The sequence below is a fragment of the Anomaloglossus baeobatrachus genome, chromosome 2, assembly GCF_048569485.1.
Source record: "Anomaloglossus baeobatrachus isolate aAnoBae1 chromosome 2, aAnoBae1.hap1, whole genome shotgun sequence".
Classification (NCBI taxonomy): domain Eukaryota; kingdom Metazoa; phylum Chordata; class Amphibia; order Anura; family Aromobatidae; genus Anomaloglossus; species Anomaloglossus baeobatrachus.
The window spans coordinates 432,854,757-432,875,197 of record NC_134354.1 but is presented as its reverse complement, the minus strand read 5'-3'; the positions used below and the strand labels follow the sequence as shown (position 1 = coordinate 432,875,197).

At 44.1% G+C, this 20,441-nt stretch overlaps 1 protein-coding gene across 4 annotated transcripts in view; it reads left to right on the top strand.

The window, feature by feature from the left end:
• The window catches only part of BCAS3 (BCAS3 microtubule associated cell migration factor), a 1,792,248-nt gene that overhangs the window by 884,946 nt on the left and 886,861 nt on the right, over positions 1 to 20,441 (top strand). For all 4 annotated transcript variants that reach the window (XM_075336241.1, XM_075336239.1, XM_075336242.1 and 1 more), the window contains one exon: positions 17,184 to 17,349. In XM_075336241.1, coding sequence (XP_075192356.1) covers positions 17,184 to 17,349 — 166 coding nt within the window. The remainder of the gene's footprint in view (positions 1 to 17,183; positions 17,350 to 20,441) is intronic.

The following is a 20,441-nucleotide window of genomic DNA, read 5'->3' as shown; positions in this document are numbered from 1 at the left end:
ACCATCCTTGTACCTGGGGAGCAACGTCTGCCCCGCCGAAGATGCCCCTCTCCCAGAGTCCCAGGAACAGGTTAGCATACGACGGGGCACACGCCGCTCCCATGGCTGTACCCTGTTGCTGTAAAAAATACCTATCCTTAAAAATAAAAAAATTGTGTGTAAGTATGAACCGCAACAACTCCAACACCAGACCAACCAAGTCCCCATCAAGATTACTCATGGTCAGAAAAAATTGTGATGCCTCCAACCCATCAACATGTTTAATACTTGTGTAAAGGCTTTCGACATCCGCAACCACCAGGAACATATCTGGCTCCAGGGTCATGCCATCCAGACGTTGGAGGACGTCCATAGTATCCCTGACATAGGAGGGCAGCGTTTCCACTAAAGGGTGCAAATAATGTTCGATGAATTTACAAATTGGATCGCATAGCCCTCCTATGCCAGAGACAATTGGACGTCCGGGTGGATTCAGGGGGTCTTTATGAATTTTTGGCAACAGATAAAATGTAGGAATGATGGGATTTTTTACCATAAGACCGTCAAAGACTTTTTTGGTAATGATGCCCGCATTTAGTGCCCGCTCCAGAATCTTCAATAAGATGGAGGAGAAGCTTCCCATAGGGTTGTGGGTCAGAATGGTATAAACCTCCTTACTGCGGAGCTGCCTAAACACCTCACGCTCATATTTCTCCACAGGCCAGATAACCACATTCCCCCCCTTGTCCGCAGGTTTGAAAAGTACGTCATCCCAGGATTTTAACTCGTATAGGGCCAATCTTTGATCCGAAGTAAGGTTATCCTTTTTCTTTTTATTATTAATCTGTTTCAGATCATTAGCCACCAACTGTGTAAAGATCTCAACCTGGGGACAGATGGACAATGAGGGGAATGTGGTAGACCTGGGGAGAATAGAGCGGGGAAACTTATCTGGTAAATCCGTAGTGGACTCACTTGCCAATTCCTCCAGGACACGAACCGCCTCCCGTTCAGCTCGACTGTTGAGGCCCAATTCAGAAAGATTGTTCTTGGAATGTAGTTTTTTTAAAATAATTTTCCTTGAGAAGAGGTGCAAATCCTTTAAGGCTGTAAAATAATCAAAATGATTAGATGGAACAAATGTGAGACCCAGGGACAGAACCTCCCGTTGTTGAGGGGTAATAGAATGGGAGGATAAGTTAATTACCTCCAAAGTTCTGTTCCTGGCTCTCTTATCAGTCTGTGTAGGTGGTGTTGTCTTACGTTTAGTTGATTGTGTAGTAGACCTCAAATTTCTGATAAAGCCCATCCGATCATTCCCAGCCTCAGCATCCTCCCTTCGAACTGAATTGTCCTCAACAGACGAGACCGATGAGAAGGAGGCAGAACGATCACGTTGTAACTGTCTAGGATTTCTATATTGTTTCCTCCACCTATAGACTTTGTTACTCTGAAAATCCAAGAGATCCCTCTGATATTTTTTAGTCTTAGTTCCTATAATTTCTTTTTCCCATTTAAGGATTTCAGCATCGAGATCAGCATAAAATTTTGAAGATCTCTCAGGAGAAAGTAATTTCCTAATATCATCCTGGGTAGTACCCAGATCAGCATCAAGTTCATTTAGGGAATTCTCATTGGATTTTACCAGCAATGTAATGAACCCCCTTGAGCAGTTAGTTGCTAGCTCCTCCCAATCACTTTTAAATGCGTCATCCTCCGTGAGGAAAGCAGGAAAAACCTGAACCCGTAACCCTCTGGGCATGAGGCCACAGGTCAGATACCTCTCCAGGAAAGCTTTATTCCACCATAAACGTAGTCTCTTATGCATGAGCTCTTTATATTTATTAGTAAGATCAGTAGAATCCTTAGAGTTAAAATCAATGCTTGCACCATTTTCTCCCCCAAACACTTGGTCAAGTTGTGCACGCCATGTTAGTTCGCGTGCCTTAAAGTCCATTTTACCAGATGATGTAGCTGTGAAAACACAGAACATATATACAATCAAATACATCCAGTATGTCATAAACATATTTCTTACATGTGGATACTCCAGAAGATATGAACACTCAGAAAAAGCGGAGTCATAATCCAAAATTTATATTAAAAAGGTATACGTTTATTCAGTACAAAATTCATACAAATAACATACAATAAAAACTGGGGGAATGAGGTGCAAGGAGCAGCTAACTACCACAGTAAAGGTAATTGGTGAGCATAAAAAAATTCAAATGGTATGTAGTGCAACCCACATCCGGTGCGATTAACAACAGTGCAATAGTGCCGCAATCTGGTTAGTCAAATCCTTCAACACACTAAAGTAACAACAGTAACCCTAGGAATCCTCCTCCCACCATATACTATAGGCCTGTAACGTTGTAATAAGTATAAGTAATATGGTTATGGAGGCAAGGATCCCAGTGGTCACATAGTGCTATATCGCAGGTGTGTGGATGAAAGACAGGCATCCAGAGCTCAGCACTTAATATTAGGCTGATTACATTGGATGTGTAACAGAGCCGCACAACAGCCAGAGTAAGATGTAAGATTAAAGTAAGATTATAAATGCTCACCCATGATTTGAAAAGTGGTAGGACTGTCCAGGGGGCCCCGACGCTGCGTTTCGCGTAGGGCTTCCTCGGGGGGCCATGCATTGGTTGTGTGTACTGGGCTTTTTAAAGCCCAGAGTAACTGTGGAATTACCGCCACACTCGGCGCATGCGCAGCGCGAGCGGGCAGCACGGACGCATCACTTCCGGCCTCAGAGTGACGTCGCGGGTCAGGGAAAACCCTGGTGACGTCACAGTGTCCCGCCCACATCACTCGGAGAGACCTTCCAGGATACGTCTAAGCCGCCAGCTCCCGGCGCGCATGCGCACCAGCAATTACACAGGCAGAAGGTAAACAGAAGATCATAAAACACGTATTATAGGAAGAGGGATCAGCCATATAGAGTTTACCCAGAATGTAACACATATATATAGTACATAGGGCTGAGCAACAGTTATTCATAGCAGTATACACCATAAAGAGTTTGTTGCCCGGGATGATGAAATCATTAGTTGAGAGAGATATGGATCACATCGACCTACACAGAAAATAGATAAAAGACACAAACAAGTGCTGAGCTCTGGATGCCTGTCTTTCATCCACACACCTGCGATATAGCACTATGTGACCACTGGGATCCTTGCCTCCATAACCATATTACTTATACTTATTACAACGTTACAGGCCTATAGTATATGGTGGGAGGAGGATTCCTAGGGTTACTGTTGTTACTTTAGTGTGTTGAAGGATTTGACTAACCAGATTGCGGCACTATTGCACTGTTGTTAATCGCACCGGATGTGGGTTGCACTACATACCATTTGAATTTTTTTATGCTCACCAATTACCTTTACTGTGGTAGTTAGCTGCTCCTTGCACCTCATTCCCCCAGTTTTTATTGTATGTTATTTGTATGAATTTTGTACTGAATAAACGTATACCTTTTTAATATAAATTTTGGATTATGACTCCGCTTTTTCTGAGTGTTCATATCTTCTGGAGTATCCACATGTAAGAAATATGTTTATGACATACTGGATGTATTTGATTGTATACTAGTTGAAGCAACAGTTTTGTGGTAAAAAAAAATTTTTTTCTTTTCACGGCTCAACGTTATAAACTTCTGTGAAGCCCCCAGGTGTTCAAAGTGCTCACCAAACATCTAGAAAAAATATTTGAGGGCTCTAGTTTCCAAAATGGGGTCACTTGTGGGGGAGCTCCATTGTTTAGGCACCTCAGGGGGTCTTCAAACCCGACATGGCGTCCGCTAATGAGTGCAGCTAATTTTGCACTCAAAAATTCAAATGGCGCTCCTTGCCTTACGAGCACTGCCGTGTGTCCAAACATTTGATTTCCACCACATATGAGGTATCTGCGTACTCAGGAGAAAATGCACAATACGTTTTATGGTGCATTTTTTCCTGATAGCCTTGTGAAAAAAAAAGCTACCTAGTTGAAGCAACCGTTTTGTGGTAAAAAAAAAAAAATTTCTTATCACGGCTCAACGTTATAAACTTCTGTGAAGCCCCCAGGTGTTCAAAGTGCTCACCAAACATCTAGAAAAAATATTTGAGGGCTCTAGTTTCCAAAATGGGGTCACTTGTGGGGGAGCTCCATTGTTTAGGCACCTCAGGGGGTCTTCAAACCCGACATGGCGTCCGCTAATGAGTGCAGCTAATTTTGCACTCAAAAATTCAAATGGCGCTCCCTGCCTTCCGAGCACTGCCGTGTGTCCAAACATTTGATTTCCACCACATATGAGGTATCTGCGTACTCAGGAGAAAATGCACAATACGTTTTATGGTGCATTTTTTCCTGATAGCCTTGTGGAAAAAAAAGCTACCTAGTTGAAGCAACCGTTTTGTAGTAAAAACAATTTTTTTTCTTTTCACGGCTCAACGTTATAAACTTCTGTGAAGCCCCCAGGTGTTCAAAGTGCTCACCAAACATCTAGAAAAAATATTTGAGGACTCTAGTTTCCAAAATGGGGTCACTTGTGGGGGAGCTCCATTGTTTAGGCACCTCAGGGGGTCTTCAAACCCGACATGGCGTCCGCTAATGAGTGCAGCTAATTTTGCGTTCAAAAATTCAAATGGCGCTCCTTGCCTTCCGAGTCCTGCTGTGTGCCCAAACAATTGATTTTTACCACATATGGGGTATCAGCGTACTCAGGAGAAAATGCACAATAAATTGTAGGGTGCACTTTCTCTTTTCTCCCTTGTGAAAATGAAAATTTTATGGCTAAAGTAACATTTTTGTGTTAAAAAGTAAAATTTTCATTTTTTCCTTCCACATTGCTTTGGTTCCTGTGAAGCACCTAAAGGGTTAATAAACTTTTTGGATGTGGTTTTGAGCAGAGTGAGGGGTGCAGTTTTTAGAATGGGGTCACTTTTGGGTATTTTCTGTCACCTCGGCCTCTCAAAGTCACCTCAAATGTGATGTGGTCCCTAAAAAAAATTATTTTCTAAATTTTGTTGGAAAAATGAGAAATCGCTGATGACCTTTGACCCCTTCTAACTTCCTAACGAAAAAAAAATTTGTAAAATTGCGCTGATGTAAAGTACACAAGTGGGAAATGTTATTTAGTAACTATTTTGTGTGACATATCTCTCAGATTTATGGGCATAAATTTTCAAAGTTTGAAAATTGCGAAATTTTCAAAATTTTTGCAAAATTTCCTAAATTTTCACAAATAAACGCAAAAATTATCGGTTTAAATTTACCACTGACATGACGTACAATATGTCACGAAAAAACAATCTCGGAATCGCCAGGATCCGTTGAAGCGTTCCAGAGTTATAACCTGTCAAAGTGACACTGGTCAGAATTGCAAAAAATGGCCCGGTCATTAGGGTGTTTTAGTGGCCGGGGGTGAAGGGGTTAAAAAAAAAAAAAACCGTGAGGTCCCCCTATCTTTTGTAGCCAGCTAGGGTAAAGCAGACGGCTGCAGCCTTCAAACCACAGCTGGCAGCTTTATCTTGGCTGGTAATCCAAAACAGAGGGCACCCCACGCTGTTATTTTACATTAAATAAACAATTTAAAAGAAAAAACATGGGGTCCCCCTCAAATTGGATCACCAGCCAAGGTAAAGCGGACAGCTGTGGTCTGGTAGTCTCAGACTAGGGAGGTCCACCGTTATTGGACACTCCCCAGCCTAAAAATAGCAGGCCACAGCCACCCCAGAAGTGGCGCATCCATTAGACGTGCCAATCCTGGCGCTTTGCCCCAACTCATCCCGTTGCCCTGGTGCGGTGGCAAACGGGGTAATATATGGGGTTGATGCCAGATGTGTAATGTCACCTGGCATCAGGCCCTGGGGTTAGTGATGTCAAGCGTCTATCAGATACCTGACATCACAAACCCAGTCAGTAAGAAATAAAAAATAGACAACAAAAAAAGTTTTATTTGAAAAAACACGCCCCAAAACATTCCCTCTTTCACCAATTGATTGAAAAGAACAATCAAATCTGGTTCCGGCGTAATCCAATAAGGGGGTCCCATGACGATCCGTACCATCATCACTGTCCCAGTCAATGAAGAACAGAATGTTCTCCATTGGCTGGGAGAGTAGTGCAGTGACCTGAGCTAACATCAATAGGTCAGCCCAGGTCACTGCAGGGGATGACAAGCGCTGCTGTCAGGAGATTAGATGAGATCATTACCTGCTGTGATGATCTCCTGCTCTCCTGACATCAGTGCTGTCACTGACTTCTATGCCTGCCGCTCGTCATCCCCACGGCTGCCAGCACTGCAGTGTGAGAAGCTGCTGATACTGCAGTGCGGGCAGACACTGACACTGCTGTGCGGGCAGCCGCGGGGCTGGAGCGGGACACAGACTGCACGGGCACCCAATAGAGGTCACACGGAAGTGCTTCCGTGCAGTGTCCAGGGAGTGTGATGTGTGTGTGCTTATGCTCTGCTCCACTTCCTCTTCCTGTCATAATGACATCACTTCCCTGCAAAACGCAGGGTAGTGATGAACATTACCGCAGGTAAACCGCGGCTATACCGAAGTTATACCATACATCATTTGCTACCTGCGGTATACAAAAAAAAAAAAAGTGGAAAAACCTCGCCCACCCTACCCCAGAAGTGATCTGTTCATGGCTGTCTGCATGTGGGAGGAGATCCAAACTGCCCAATTAGTGACTTCCATTGGGGTTCAGGTCAAGTCCGGGTCCCAAACTTTATCTAAAGTCTGGCTGAACCAGCTAAACCGAACGTCAACAGGTTTGCTCAGTTCTAGTTGTTACATTTATATAATAGAAAATTTTTAAGAGAGAACTAGGATATACTTGATGACATATCGGAGATGTACTTTCTCTGATTCTCAACATATAAAATGCTCCATAGAATCAGTCTTAAAGGGAATGTTTCACCTGTAAAAATGCTATTGTCTGCAGATATGGGGTTAATCTTAAGGTTAATCGCGTTTGAAACCTGCCCTGTGCCTGCTCAGTGAATCCCGCTGCCGGGAGGAAATGAACTTTAATCTTCCCAGCAGCATTCCGGTATCAGTCATGGTGGTGGTGCCGCTTTCTGTATGGAGAGCAGCAGCTGTAACCGCCTCCCCCACACACACACACACACTGACCGTATAGGGGATTTGAAATAAAAAACAAACTAACTACGGGATATTTAGTGGAGCAGCAAGAATAAAATCTGAGCAAAAACTGGCCTCTTTTCACTTAGTGACGTGTACCTATCTTTTCAAGTAACGTTTCAGAATAAACTGTCGTGTGTACATGAGGATCATAACTACTTCAGGCATTACTGTATATGCCTTGTATCCCGTATTTCTCAGCAGTTTTCCTCTACACAAGTTCTACCACAAATTTGAAGTTTTTGTCCTTAATCTAGTGGACATAACACTCAGATTAATTCCATCTCTCTCTCTGTAACGCAAATACAAAAGTAGCAGCAGCATGAATGGCAATATACAGCTGTACTTACAGTGCCTTGCGAAAGTATTTGGCCCCCTTGAATTTTTCAACCTTTTCCCACATTTCAGGCTTCAAACATAAAGATAAAAATTTTAATGTTATGGTGAAGAGTCAACAAGTGGGACACAGTTGTCAAGGTGAAATTTTTGTAAAAAATAAAAAACTGAAAATTGGGGCTTGCAATATTATTTGGTCTAGACTGTGACTTGGCCATTCTAATGTGGGCGTCACACGAGACGATCTATCGTTCGATATGTCGTCGGGGTCACGGTTTTTGTGACGCACATCCGGCATCGTTCATGACGTCGTCTCGGGTGACACCTAAGAGCGACTCTTAATCGGTTGTAAATCGTGTATCGTGTACACGTCGCTCATTTTTAAAAAGTCGTTTAATCTTATTTGCGCAGATTGTTCATCGTACACGGGGCAGCAAACATCGCTCCGTGTGACACCCCGGGAACGATGAACACAGCTTACCTGCGTCCCGCGGTTCCTGCCGGCTATGCGGAAGGAAGGAGGTGGGCTGGTACTACTACAAGGAATCTTGAATAGTGGTCTATAATGGTAAGGGCGTGGTGCTCTTTGACTATCTCTGTCTTTTCTTCTCAAAGCACATGGACCACAATTTCTACACCAGTTTTCGATAGAAGATCTCATTTCAACCCAGTAGAATCTTTCACGGAGTAACATCTCAAGTTTCTTCCAACTGAAGTGTCCGGCGTCCTTGTGGTACACTTCTAACACTATTGGGACGTCTCTTTTTGGTATTATCACTTGCCACCTCATCTTGTGAGTTTTTGGATTAATGAATCGTCTACAGAGTGTTCCCCGGTGGATAAACAACTTATTCCTGTTCTTCCACAGATGTTGGGCTTCTTGTGGAGCCTCTGGTGCAAGACGAGAATCGGTTTGGCTTACCAGTCTCTTGAGTAAGCTGACAGCGGGATCACTGTCCTGTGTCTCTTTCCAACTAAAATGCGATAAGGGGTTCAAGGTTGCCTCTTTTGGTCTAGAACCAGTTTGTTGACATTGGCATGTTCTCTTGCGATGGAAGGCAGGTAACTCTATCTTTTAGATCATCTATGTCTTCTCCCTCTTCTTGCAAATGGGGCATTCTTGACAGCGCATCTGAATTTGCGTTCTTACGTCCAGCTCTGTACTTGATGTTAAAGTCATAGTTGGATAACCGAGCTGCCCAGCGTTGTTCTAATGTGCCCAACTTTGCTGTATCTAGATGGGTAAGGGGATTGTTGTCAGTGAAGACAGTGAACTTATTGGCTGCTAGATAGTGCTTGAACCTCTAAGTGATAGTCCAGACTATAGTAACTCCAACTTGAAAGAGCTGTAATTTTCCGGATTTCTCTCAGTAGGCCAAAGCTTCCTTCTAGCGTAGGAAATTACTCGCTCTCTCCCATTCTGGACCTGTGACAACACTGCTCCTAATCCCACGTTGCTGGCGTCCGTGTACAGCACAAAGGGTAAGTTGTAGTCTGGATAAGCTACAATTTCTTTCCCCGTCAGAGCCCACTTCATTTGTCTAACGCCCCATTTAAATGGAGGACCAGACTTCTTACCTTTCTTGGGTTGACCAACCTGGAGGTCTTGCAAGGGGGCAGCCATCTTGGTGTAACCTTTGATGAATCTTAGGTAGTATCCTACCAGGCCCAGGAACTGACGTACCTCTTTGATAGTAGTTGGTCTTGGCCAGCTCTTGATGACTGTTATCTTGTCTTGATCTGGTGCGACTCCCTCAGCTCTCACTACGTGTCCCAAATACTGTACCTTGGGTTTAAGGAGATGGCACTTGGATGGTTTCAACTTCATGCCGTACTTGGATAGTGCTTCAAACACCGCTGCCAGATGTTCCAGATGGTCTTCGTAGGACTTGGAGAACACAATGACATCATCTAAATAGAGTAGTACAGTCTCAAAGTTCAGGTGCCCCAGACAACAGTCCATCAGGCGCTGGAAGGTTCCAGGTGCGTTATAGAGTCCAAATGGCATACTGTTGAACTCCCACAGGCCCATCGGGGTGGCAAACGCAGTCTTCTCCCGGTCTTCCTCTGCTACAGAGGCCTGCCAATACCCACTAGTAAGGTCTAAGATGGAAAAGTAGTTAGCAGTTTTGAGTGCAGATAGTGACTCTTCTATGCGGGGTAATGGGTAAGCATCCTTATGTGTAATGCGATTTATCTGCCTGTAATCTACACACATCCGCATGGTGCCATCTTTTTTTTCTGACCAAGACTAGTGGAGCTGCCCAAGGGCTACAACTATCTCGGATAACCCCAGCCTCCTTCATGTCATGTAGCATTTCTTTGGCCCTCTGATAGTGTTTTGGTGGTACAGGTCTGTATCACTCTCTGATGGGCGGATGGTTCCTAGTGGGGATATGGTGTTGTACCCCTTTAATTCTCCCAAAATCCAATAGATGCTTACTGAAGACTGGTTCATATTCCTGCACAACCCGGTATGCTCCTTGCTTCTGGTAAGAAGGCATGGAGTCCGTACCAACATGTAGTTCCTGGCACCAGTTTGCTAATTCCTCATCTGCCAGGTGTGTTGGGGCAAATGGTTCTACTGCTTGAATGGCACTTTCAGTGACGGTAAACAATTTACCAATGGTAGCGTACCTGGGCAATTTGGCTTCCTCTTCCCCACAATTTAATATACGTACAGGAACTCTCCCTTTGTGTACATTGACTACCCCCCTGGCTGTCAGGATTGTGGACCAGTCCTCTGAGTACATGGGCTCTACCACTGCCTGGTAATCTCGCCCTCTAGGACCTATTGATGCCCGACACCACACCATCATTTCACTTCTTGGAGGTAACACAATGGGGTTAGAATCCATTATCCGAACACTACCCAGTTCTCCACCAGACTGGTTTACCTGTTGTTTTAGCAAGAGGGCTTTAATCTCCTTCTGCAGGACCCTCTGCTGCCTGGCATCAGCAGTCTTGGCAATCTGTTGGAGCAAGAACAATACTTCTCCCAAACAATTTTCGATGACATTGGTACCTAGGATCATTTGGGGATTTCTATCATTTGCATCAGTTTTGACAACAATCAATCCCTGACCCCTAAGCTCCACCATCCCCACCTATATGGTTACTTCTTTAAATCCTATCTGCTCTACCGGTAACCCGTTTACAGCATATAAGGTAAGGCCTGGATCAGGTCGGGTGAGTTCTTCATCACACCAAAATTGACGGTACAGCACATAGGGAATGGTGGTTACCTGTGAACCGGTGTCCCACAGTGCAGAAGTGGGGATCCCATCCAAGGTAATGGACAGAGTCGGACGTCCTCCCACATACCGGTCACGCCATTCCATTGGGCCTTTTTGACTTACACCTGGGGATTGACCCTTAGCCCCAGGGGTTGTGGATTTAAAGGACACCTTCTTGCAAGATGGCCTGTTTTACCGCAACGCCGGCAGATGGGTTGTCCTGAAGAACAATAGCGATCGGTGGGTCTTCCTCGCAGTTGGGGACTCCTCGGGTTCCTCATCCACGGGACGTCATCAGGGCAGTCAGCAAGCAGGATCCGGTCCAGTGGATTGGGGTCTGGAGCAAGCTGCATGACTTTGAAGATCTTTGCTACGTCCTCGCTGAGTCACTGCACTTGGGAACGCAGGTCCTCTGGCGCACTAGGGGTCACAACCTGCCCGTTGGCCTTTGCTAGAGTAGAGGAGGTAGATTCCACTTCCAAGGAAGGGACACTGGCAAGTAGCACCTTCAGGGTAGAGCCTGAGGTTGCCGGGGGCTGCAACGCCTTGATAGCCCGGTCTTTTAGAGTTGCAAAGTCCGCATCAGTATGTTCAAGGGACCACAGGTACAGCTGCTTGCGGTCCTCTGATGACAACAGGCCCTGTATGAACTGCTCCGTTAGCATCCGGTTTTCCTCTCTGGCACTGAGAGGATTGACATGTTTTAATGTCCTTAATGTTGCTTGGAGATTCAGGGCATAGTCCCTAATGTTATCCTTTGGTTTCTGCCTGCAGTTGTAAAACTCCATCCGCAATTCCGCCTCAGTGCGGGTCTCAAATGCAAGTTTCAGTTTGTCAAAGATGGTGGTTACTGACTCACGTTCAGCGTCTGACCAAGTTTCTGCTTCTAGCTCCGCTGCCCCTTTATTCTGACCCAGTATAATGGATACCCTTTGCTTGCCGGTTAAGGGATACATGTCCATTGCAGTAGTTATTTTCTTTTTGAACCCGGCTAAGGTATCCGATTTGCCACTGTACTGGGGCATCCAGGTTGTGCTTGGGAGGTAGGGTAGCATGAGCGGCATGATCGGTGCCACCGCGTCTGCGCCCTGACTCTATAAAAGGATAAGGCTGCACATCAAACTTAGATAATGGTATAATGCCTCAAGCATATGGAAAAATATTGGAATATACAATGAAAAATGCTACTTGCTAATTTGAACATGTGAATAATGAATTGCATACCTGCCATGAATATAAGGAAAAAGGAGATATTTAGCAATCGCATTGATCAATGTAACTGAGCCCCAAGACCTCGTCAAGGTATATCTCTATATTGGGGTCCCTAGCTCTGTGACCCTAACTGTGTGTCATCTCATTTTAATTAAAAACTGCTGTGGGTGGAGAGGGGTAACTAAGGACTTTCTTATATAGGAGAGGGAAAAAACATGGCCGAAAGGGGCGGAGCTGTGTTCACATTCAGAAAAAAACTACATATAACTGAATAGGATAACTGAAGTGAGCACTAATATATATATATATTATGAGTGCAAGCCAAAAAATACATACTATATATAAGGATAAGGCTGCACATCAAACTTAGATAATGGTATAATGCCTCAAGCATATGGAAAAATATTGGAATATACAATGAAAAATGCTACTTGCTAATTTGAACATGTGAATAATGAATTGCATACCTGCCATGAATATAAGTTAAAAGGAGATATTTAGCAATCGCATTGATCAATGTAACTGAGCCCCAAGACCTCGTCAAGGTATATCTCTATATTGGGGTCCCTAGCTCTGTGACCCTAACTGTGTGTCATCTCATTGCAATTAAAAACTGCTGTGGGTGGAGAGGGGTAACTAAGGACTTTCTTATATAGGAGATGGAAAAAACATGGCCGAAAGGGGCGGAGCTGTGTTCACATTCAGAAAAAAACTACATATAACTGAATAGGATAACTGAAGTGAGCACTAATATATATATATATATTATGAGTGCAAGCCAAAAAATACATACTATATATAAGGATAAGGCTGCACATCAAACTTAGATAATGGTATAATGCCTCAAGCATATGGAAAAATATTGGAATATACAATGAAAAATGCTACTTGCTAATTTGAACATGTGAATAATGAATTGCATACCTGCCATGAATATAAGGAAAAAGGAGATATTTAGCAATCGCATTGATCAATGTAACTGAGCCCCAAGACCTCGTCAAGGTATATCTCTATATTGGGGTCCCTAGCTCTGTGACCCTAACTGTGTGTCATCTCATTGCAATTAAAAACTGCTGTGGGTGGAGACGGGTAACTAAGGACTTTCTTATATAGGAGATGGAAAAAACATGGCCGAAAGGGGCGGAGCTGTGTTTACATTCAGAAAAAAACTACATATAACTGAATAGGATAACTGAAGTGAGCACTAATATATATATATATATATTATGAGTGCAAGCCAAAAAATACATACTATATATAAGGATAAGGCTGCACATCAAACTTAGATAATGGTATAATGCCTCAAGCATATGGAAAAATATTGGAATATACAATGAAAAATGCTACTTGCTAATTTGAACATGTGAATAATGAATTGCATACCTGCCATGAATATAAGGAAAAAGGAGATATTTAGCAATCGCATTGATCAATGTAACTGAGCCCCAAGACCTCGTCAAGGTATATCTCTATATTGGGGTCCTTAGCTCTGTGACCCTAACTGTGTGTCATCTCATTGCAAGGGAGGTAGGGTAGCATGAGCGGCATGATCGGTGCCACCGCGTCTGCGCCCTGACTCTGTCCAGCAGCGTCTCCGTTCTCTTGCGCTTCCATTTTAGTCCCCCTTGGTTAATTTCACCAACCTTCGCTATGGGGATCTGGAGCAGCTCGGGAGCTCCTGAAGTCAGGCTACTGCACGGTGTTCGGCTTTTCTGCAGATTCCCTGTGGGGGGGGGCGGAGCCACATTTTCCTGCGCACTTTTTCAAACTTCGAGTTCTTTTACAGCTAGAGTGGTGGCGCAGTAGTTTTTACTGAGGCAAAATGACGACAAAAGTCTTTATACAGTTTTACACGATTTAAGGCACACTGCACCCAGGGTTGCTGGGCCTAGTTTGTATCCTGTTCGTGACGCCAAATTTATAGAGCGCTGCCACACCCCAGGCCCTTGGGATACTCAGTTCTGGGCGGTGGATAACGGGAATCATCGTTACAGGTGGCCGTGCCCGGTTCCGTTACCTGGGGGCGCTCAGTAACAGGGTTATTTTGTATGTCACTTGTGACGCCACTGCCGGGTTGCGGTATTAAATGTCCCGCCGCTGCTTTGGTTTTAGGGACAGATGGTGTAGCAGCAAGTGTGTTCGCACCCTCCGCCAGTAGGGGCTTAAGTCCCATGTATGTGTGCTGCGCCTTGTGGTGCGCCAGTAATAAACACGACACAGTTCTTGCAGATTAACTGGTAATTTACTCACTGGATGTTGCAAGTGCAGTTTGGTACGGCTGGTCAACTGACTTTCCTTTGTCCCAGTGCTGACGTGAGTCCCAGTTGAGCCCTCCGTGCACATGCAGAGCTGATGGTCCCCTTTTCTGAAGCTGTTGGTGACCTGCGGCGCTCCGCTCCTTTGTTTTTCCGGGCCCCGTATGACAGGCATCGCGGTCCCTTGTTGGGTAGGCTACTTCTCTGTGCCCTCTCCCGGGTCCTATATATGAGGCTGTGTCCCTGAGCCTATGGGTGGTGTGGTACCCTGGAAGTCACCACACACGGCTGGATCAGCAGACCGCCTGGAACTGTCGTCTACTCTAGGGTCCAGTACCCCGTCGTGCATAGTACCTGGGATCTGTCTACCCTCAGGATATTACCTCCTAGTCACCCTTTGTGGTCTCCTCACAATCCTCACACACCTTTCACTCACTGACTCCTTTCATCTGTCACTCCTTCAACTGTCGTTTTTCCTTTTGCCTACTCTGCCTAGCAACCCCTGTCGCTTCCCAATAACCTCGCCCCTTCCCCAGGCTAACAGCTAAGGGATTGGTTCTCACATCTTCCCACTGTTAACACTCTATATGCTGCGCCCAGTTCTCAGGGAATGTGCCCCTACCTGTGTGTGAGGTGTGGGTTGTCAGCAGAGGGCATTCCAGAAAGCCTTCGGATCCTGCAGACCACTGGGGTAGCATACCCAGGGTGCTGCAGATACATTTACTTGTGAACCATTCCATTGTAGATTTTGATTTATGTTTTGAATCATTGTCTTGTTGAAAGACAAATCTCCGTCCCAGTCTCAGGTCTTTTGCAGACTCCAACAGGTTTTGTTCAAGAATGGTCCTGTATTTAGCTCCATCCATCTTCCCATCAATTTTAACCATCTTCCCTTTCCCTGCTGAAGCAAAGCAGGCCCAAACCATGATGCTACCACGACCATGTTTGACAGTGGGGATGGTGTGTTCAGGGTGATGAGCTGTGTTGCTTTTGCACCAAACGTATCATTTGGCATTGTGCCCAAAAAGTTCTATTTTGGTTTCATCTGACCAGAGCACCTTCTTTCAAATGTTTGACGTGTCTCCCAGGTGGCTTGTGGCAAACTTTAAACAACACTTTTTATGGATATCTTTGAGAAATGGCTTTCTCCTTGCCACTGTTCCATAAAGGCCAGATTTGTGCAGTGTACGACTGATTGTTGTCCTATGGACAGACTCTCCCACCTCAGCTGTAGATCTCTGCAGTTCATCCAGAGAGATCATGGACCTCTTGGCTGCATCTCTGATCAGTCTTCTCCTTGTTTGACATTTTTGAGGGACAGCCGGGTCTTGGTAGATTTGCAGTGGTATGATACTCCTTTCATTTCAATATGATCGCTTCAACAGTGCTTCTTGGGATGTTTAAAGTTTTGGAAATCTTTTTGCAACCAAATCCGGCTTTAAACTTCTCCACAACAGTATCACGGACCTGCTTGTTGTGTTCCTTGGTCTTCATGATGCTCTCTGTTCTTTAAACAGAACACTGAGACTATCACAGAGTAGGTGCATTTATACAGAGACATGATTACACACAGGTGGCTTATATATATCATCATTAGTCATTTAGGACAACTTGGATCTTTCAGAGATCCTCAATGAACTTCTGGAGTGAGTTTGCTGCACTGAAAGTAAAGGGGCAGAGTAATATTGCACGCCTCAATTTTCATTTTTTGATTTTTTACAAAAATTTAAAATAAGCAATAAATATCGTTCACCTTAACTATTGTGTCCCACTTGTTGATTCTTCGCCATAACATTGAATTTTTTTTATCTTTATGTTTGAAGCCTGAAATGTGGGAAAGGGTTGAAAAATTCAAGAGGGCCGAATACTTTCGCAAGGCACTGTAGCTGTGTTGCTGTGAATCCAGTACTGAATTTCTAGAAAAGACAGCCCAGTCCGCTTTTATCTACCTTTTCTCTCATTGTGCTGTATACTTCTCACTTCTTCTCCCTTCCCCTCTCCTTAAGGTCCAGTCACACTAAGCAACTTACCAGCGATCCCAACAACGATAGGGATCGCTGGTAAGTTGCTAGGAGGTTGCTGGTGAGATGTCACACTGCGACGCTCCAGCGATCCCACCAGCAACCTGACCTGGCAGGGATCGCTGGAGCGTCGCTACACGAGTTGCTGGTGAGCTCACCAGCAACCAGTGACCAGCCCCCAGCGCCGCGTGGAAGATGCTGCGCTTGGTAACTAAGGTAAATATCGGGTAACCAACCCGATATTTACCTTGGTTACCAACGCATGGAGCTACACGTGCAGAGAGCAGGGAGCAGCGCACACTGAGCGCTGGCTCCCTGCTCTCCTAGTTACAGCACACATCGGGTTAATTAACCCAATGTGTGCTGCAGCTAAATGTGCACAGAGCAGGAGCCGGCACTGACAGTGAGATCGGCGGAGGCTGGTAACAAAGGTAAATATCGGGTAACCAAGGACAGGGCTTCTTGGTTACCCGATGTTTACTGTGGTTACCAGCCTCCGCAGAAGCCGGCTCCTGCTGCCTGCACATTTAGTTGTTGCTGTCTCGCTGTCACACACAGCGATCTGTGCTTCACAGCGGGACAGCAACAACTAAAAAAATGGCGCAGGACATTCAGCAACAACCAACGACCTCACAGCAGGGGCCAGGTTGTTGCTGGATGTCACACACAGCAACATCGCTAGCAACGTCACAAAAGTTGTTCGTTAGCAGCGATGTTGCTAGCGATGTTGCTTAGTGTGACGGGGCCTTTAGAGTTTAATAGGAGCTATAACCTGATATTCTATAGCTGGCTGTTCACCTTGTTTTGACTGAGTGAGTTCAGGAGGGAGTGAAAGAATTGCCTGATAACTGGAGAATCTATTTTCTCTGATAAGGATATAATACAAATTTCCTTAGAATTGCTTGTACTATTGATTTATGCAACCTTTGTTAAAATGACATTATATTAGTAAACATTGTTACATTTTGGTTTTCTCATCACTTTGCCTACTAGATCAATCCAAACAGTATGTTGTGGAATCACTATACATTATTAGCTGCTATGGAACTCTAGTAGAACATGTGTTGGAACCTCGGCCTCTGAGCACTGCACCCAAGATAAGTGATGACACACCTTTGGAAATGTGGACATCGCCACGTGCCAGCTGGACTCTGGTTAGGTATGATAATGCATATCATTGTCTCTGAAAAGAAACCTTCATATCATTGTTTTTTTTTTCAGAAAAAAAAATTACTTATTTTATCAGTTCTAGTTTATGTCTGTTACAGTGTTGAGATTATTTTCATGGCAATTTTAGTGGTTGGCTGGCTACTTTGAAGCATACCGTCATGTAAAAAAATGCTATTAACTTGCAGATATGGAGTTCAACTGCAGGCTAATAGCATTCTAAACCTGACCATTGCTTGCACCAAGAACTCTGCTGCCGAGAGGAAATGAACCTTATTGCCTCCTGACAGCATTCGGCTTTCAGTCACAGGATTAGCACTCCTCAATCACCTCTCTGCGCATAGTGAGCGGTGGCTGTAACCACACACCTGGCACTGACTGACATCTGCTTCTAATGTTGAACCGGCTGTCAGTCAGTGCTGACGCTCACTGTGCACTTTGCCTTGACTGACACCACGCTGGTGCCACACCAATGACTGAAAGCAGAACTCTGGAGGAATAAGGCACATTTTCTCCCGGTAGCAGGGCTCTTGGTGCAGGCGCCGGACAACTTGAAAAAACTATTAATACCTGCCCACATCTGCAGGTTAATAGCATTTTTTCACAACAGGTTCCGTTTAAAGTTTTTTTTAAAATCAACTCCGAATGATGTAAAATGAGTAAAGCAGTGACTTACACAGTTCTGAGCATTTATGTAAGCTAGGTGGAAAACCCCAATTATTGCACATCCTCTGTAGAATCAGACTGATAGCTACGTACATTGTTGGAAACAGGGTATAGGTACAAAATACTGTTTTACAGGATGTAAAGGACATTTCTCTGAAAAGAAAGAGAATTGGTCTTTATGACAAACTCATTTACGTTAAAGCCTGACATGAGATTGATAGAACCTATAATTCTTGGATCACAGTACAGTTACAGTGGTGCTTGAAAGTTTGTGAACCTTGGAGAAATTTCATATTTCTGTATAAATTTTATCAAAAACTTCATGAGATTTTCTTTAAAAGTAGGTAGTGAGAACAAAATCAAACATAACTCACAAATATTAAACTTTTGTCATATATTATTGAAGAGATTTATCTAATATCAGATATCTGTGAGTGGCAAAAGTATACGAACCTTTGCCATTAGTATTTGTTGTGTACCCTTGAGTGCAATAATTGCATTTAAACATTTCCTGTAATTGTTCATTAGTCCTGTACGTCAGCTTAAGGTACCGTCACACGAAGCGACGCTCCAGCGATCCAACCAGCGAGTTGACCTGGCAGGGATCGCTGGAGCGTCGCTACATCGTCGCTGGTGAGCTGTCAAACAGGCAGATCTCCACAGCGATCAGAGATCAGCCACCAGCGACCCATGTAACGACGCTGTGCTTGGTAACCATAGTACACATCGGGTTACTAAGCAAAGCGCTTTGCTTAGTAACCCGATGTGTGTCTTGGCTACGTGTGCAGGGAGCCGGCTTCTAGAAGCTGCGGACGCTGCTAACCAAGGTAAATATTGGGTAACCAAGCAGTGCGCTTTGCTTGGTTACCCGATGTGTACCTTGGTTACCAGCGTCCGCAGAAGCCGGCTCCCTGCTCCCTACACATTCAGATCGTTGCTCTCTCGCTGTCAAACACAGCGATGTGTGCTTCACAGCGGGAGAGCAACGACCAAAAAATGGTCCAGGACATTCAGCAACGACCGGCGACCTCACAGCAGGGGCCAGGTCGTTGCTGGATGTCACACACAGCGACATCTCTAGCAAAATCGCTGTTGTGTCACAAAAACTGTGACTCGGCAGCGATGTCACTAGCAATGTCGCTTAGTGAGACGTGGCCTTTAGAGGAATCTTAGCCTATTACTCCCTAAACAAACAGCTTCAGCTCTGTTATGTTGGTGGATTTTCTCCAATGAAATGCTCGCTTCAGGCCCTTCTACATTTCCGTCGGGATAAGGTCATGACTTTTACTTTTTCATTTCAAAAAACTTTATTCTTCTTTGACAATTTGTTTCTAGAACAATTTCTGCCTTTGGGTCATTATTTTGCTGCTAAAATGATGGCAGGAGTGCTGCTGGAGGAAACCACTGGTGTTTTCTTCAGGGAAAACTAGGTGGCTGCATGGGCATCTAAAGAATGCCATGTGCACATACTCTCATGCAGCATTTAAAAAAATAAATAAATAAATGCTTTTCATTTATTGCAAAACGTTTTAGCTTGGTTTTATCTGTTCTCACGACATTGTACGAATTGGCTTCTGACTTGTTTAACTGATTCTAACTGATTTTTTTTTTTTTAATAAACTGTGACTACCGTATATTATTTTTGGAGACCAGTAGCTTTCTCATTGCCATGGCTTCTGTTGTTGTTCAGTGTCATACTGAGGGTGGACTCATGCAAAGCACCTCTCACCAAATTTGTCTTATTGAACTGGGCACACAATGTGATAGTGTCTGTGGAGTGAAATAAAACACTTTATATTAGCAACCAAAGTATTCAGCACCTAGTGAGTTAACTTTTTTTTTTTTTTACTCCAAGAGGGTGTTATTAGCTAGTGTTCACTGAGGATGTATACCTCCCCCTGTGCGATGCTGACCAATCATAATTGGATGAGCTAATTGTCATTCAATTGATTGAAAACCCCACACTAATTTCACCTTCAACTTATCTGCAAAATGTAAAGGTTCATATACTTTTGTTACTCTTAGACATACGATAATGAATTATTTTTCTCAATAAAAATGACAGTCTGATATTTGTACTTATTTTTTTATTTGATTATTTTAGCTAGTTTTATGACTTTTGTAAAAATGCAATTAATCAGGGTAATATAATGGGTTAATGACAGCTCCTCACAGCTGCCACTAAGCCCTATATTAGTAATCGGTAGGAGTCTATGAGACCTCCCATTACTAATCCTGTAAGTGAAAAATAAATAAACACAAACACCGAAAAAATCCTTTATTTGAAATAAAATACGAAAAAACACCCTCTTTCTCCAATTTGTTAACTCCCCCAAACAGCCAGGTCAAATGTAATCCACAGAAGGTCCCACGTCTATCCCGCCTCTGCTACATACTGAAGTTGCAGCACGTAGATAC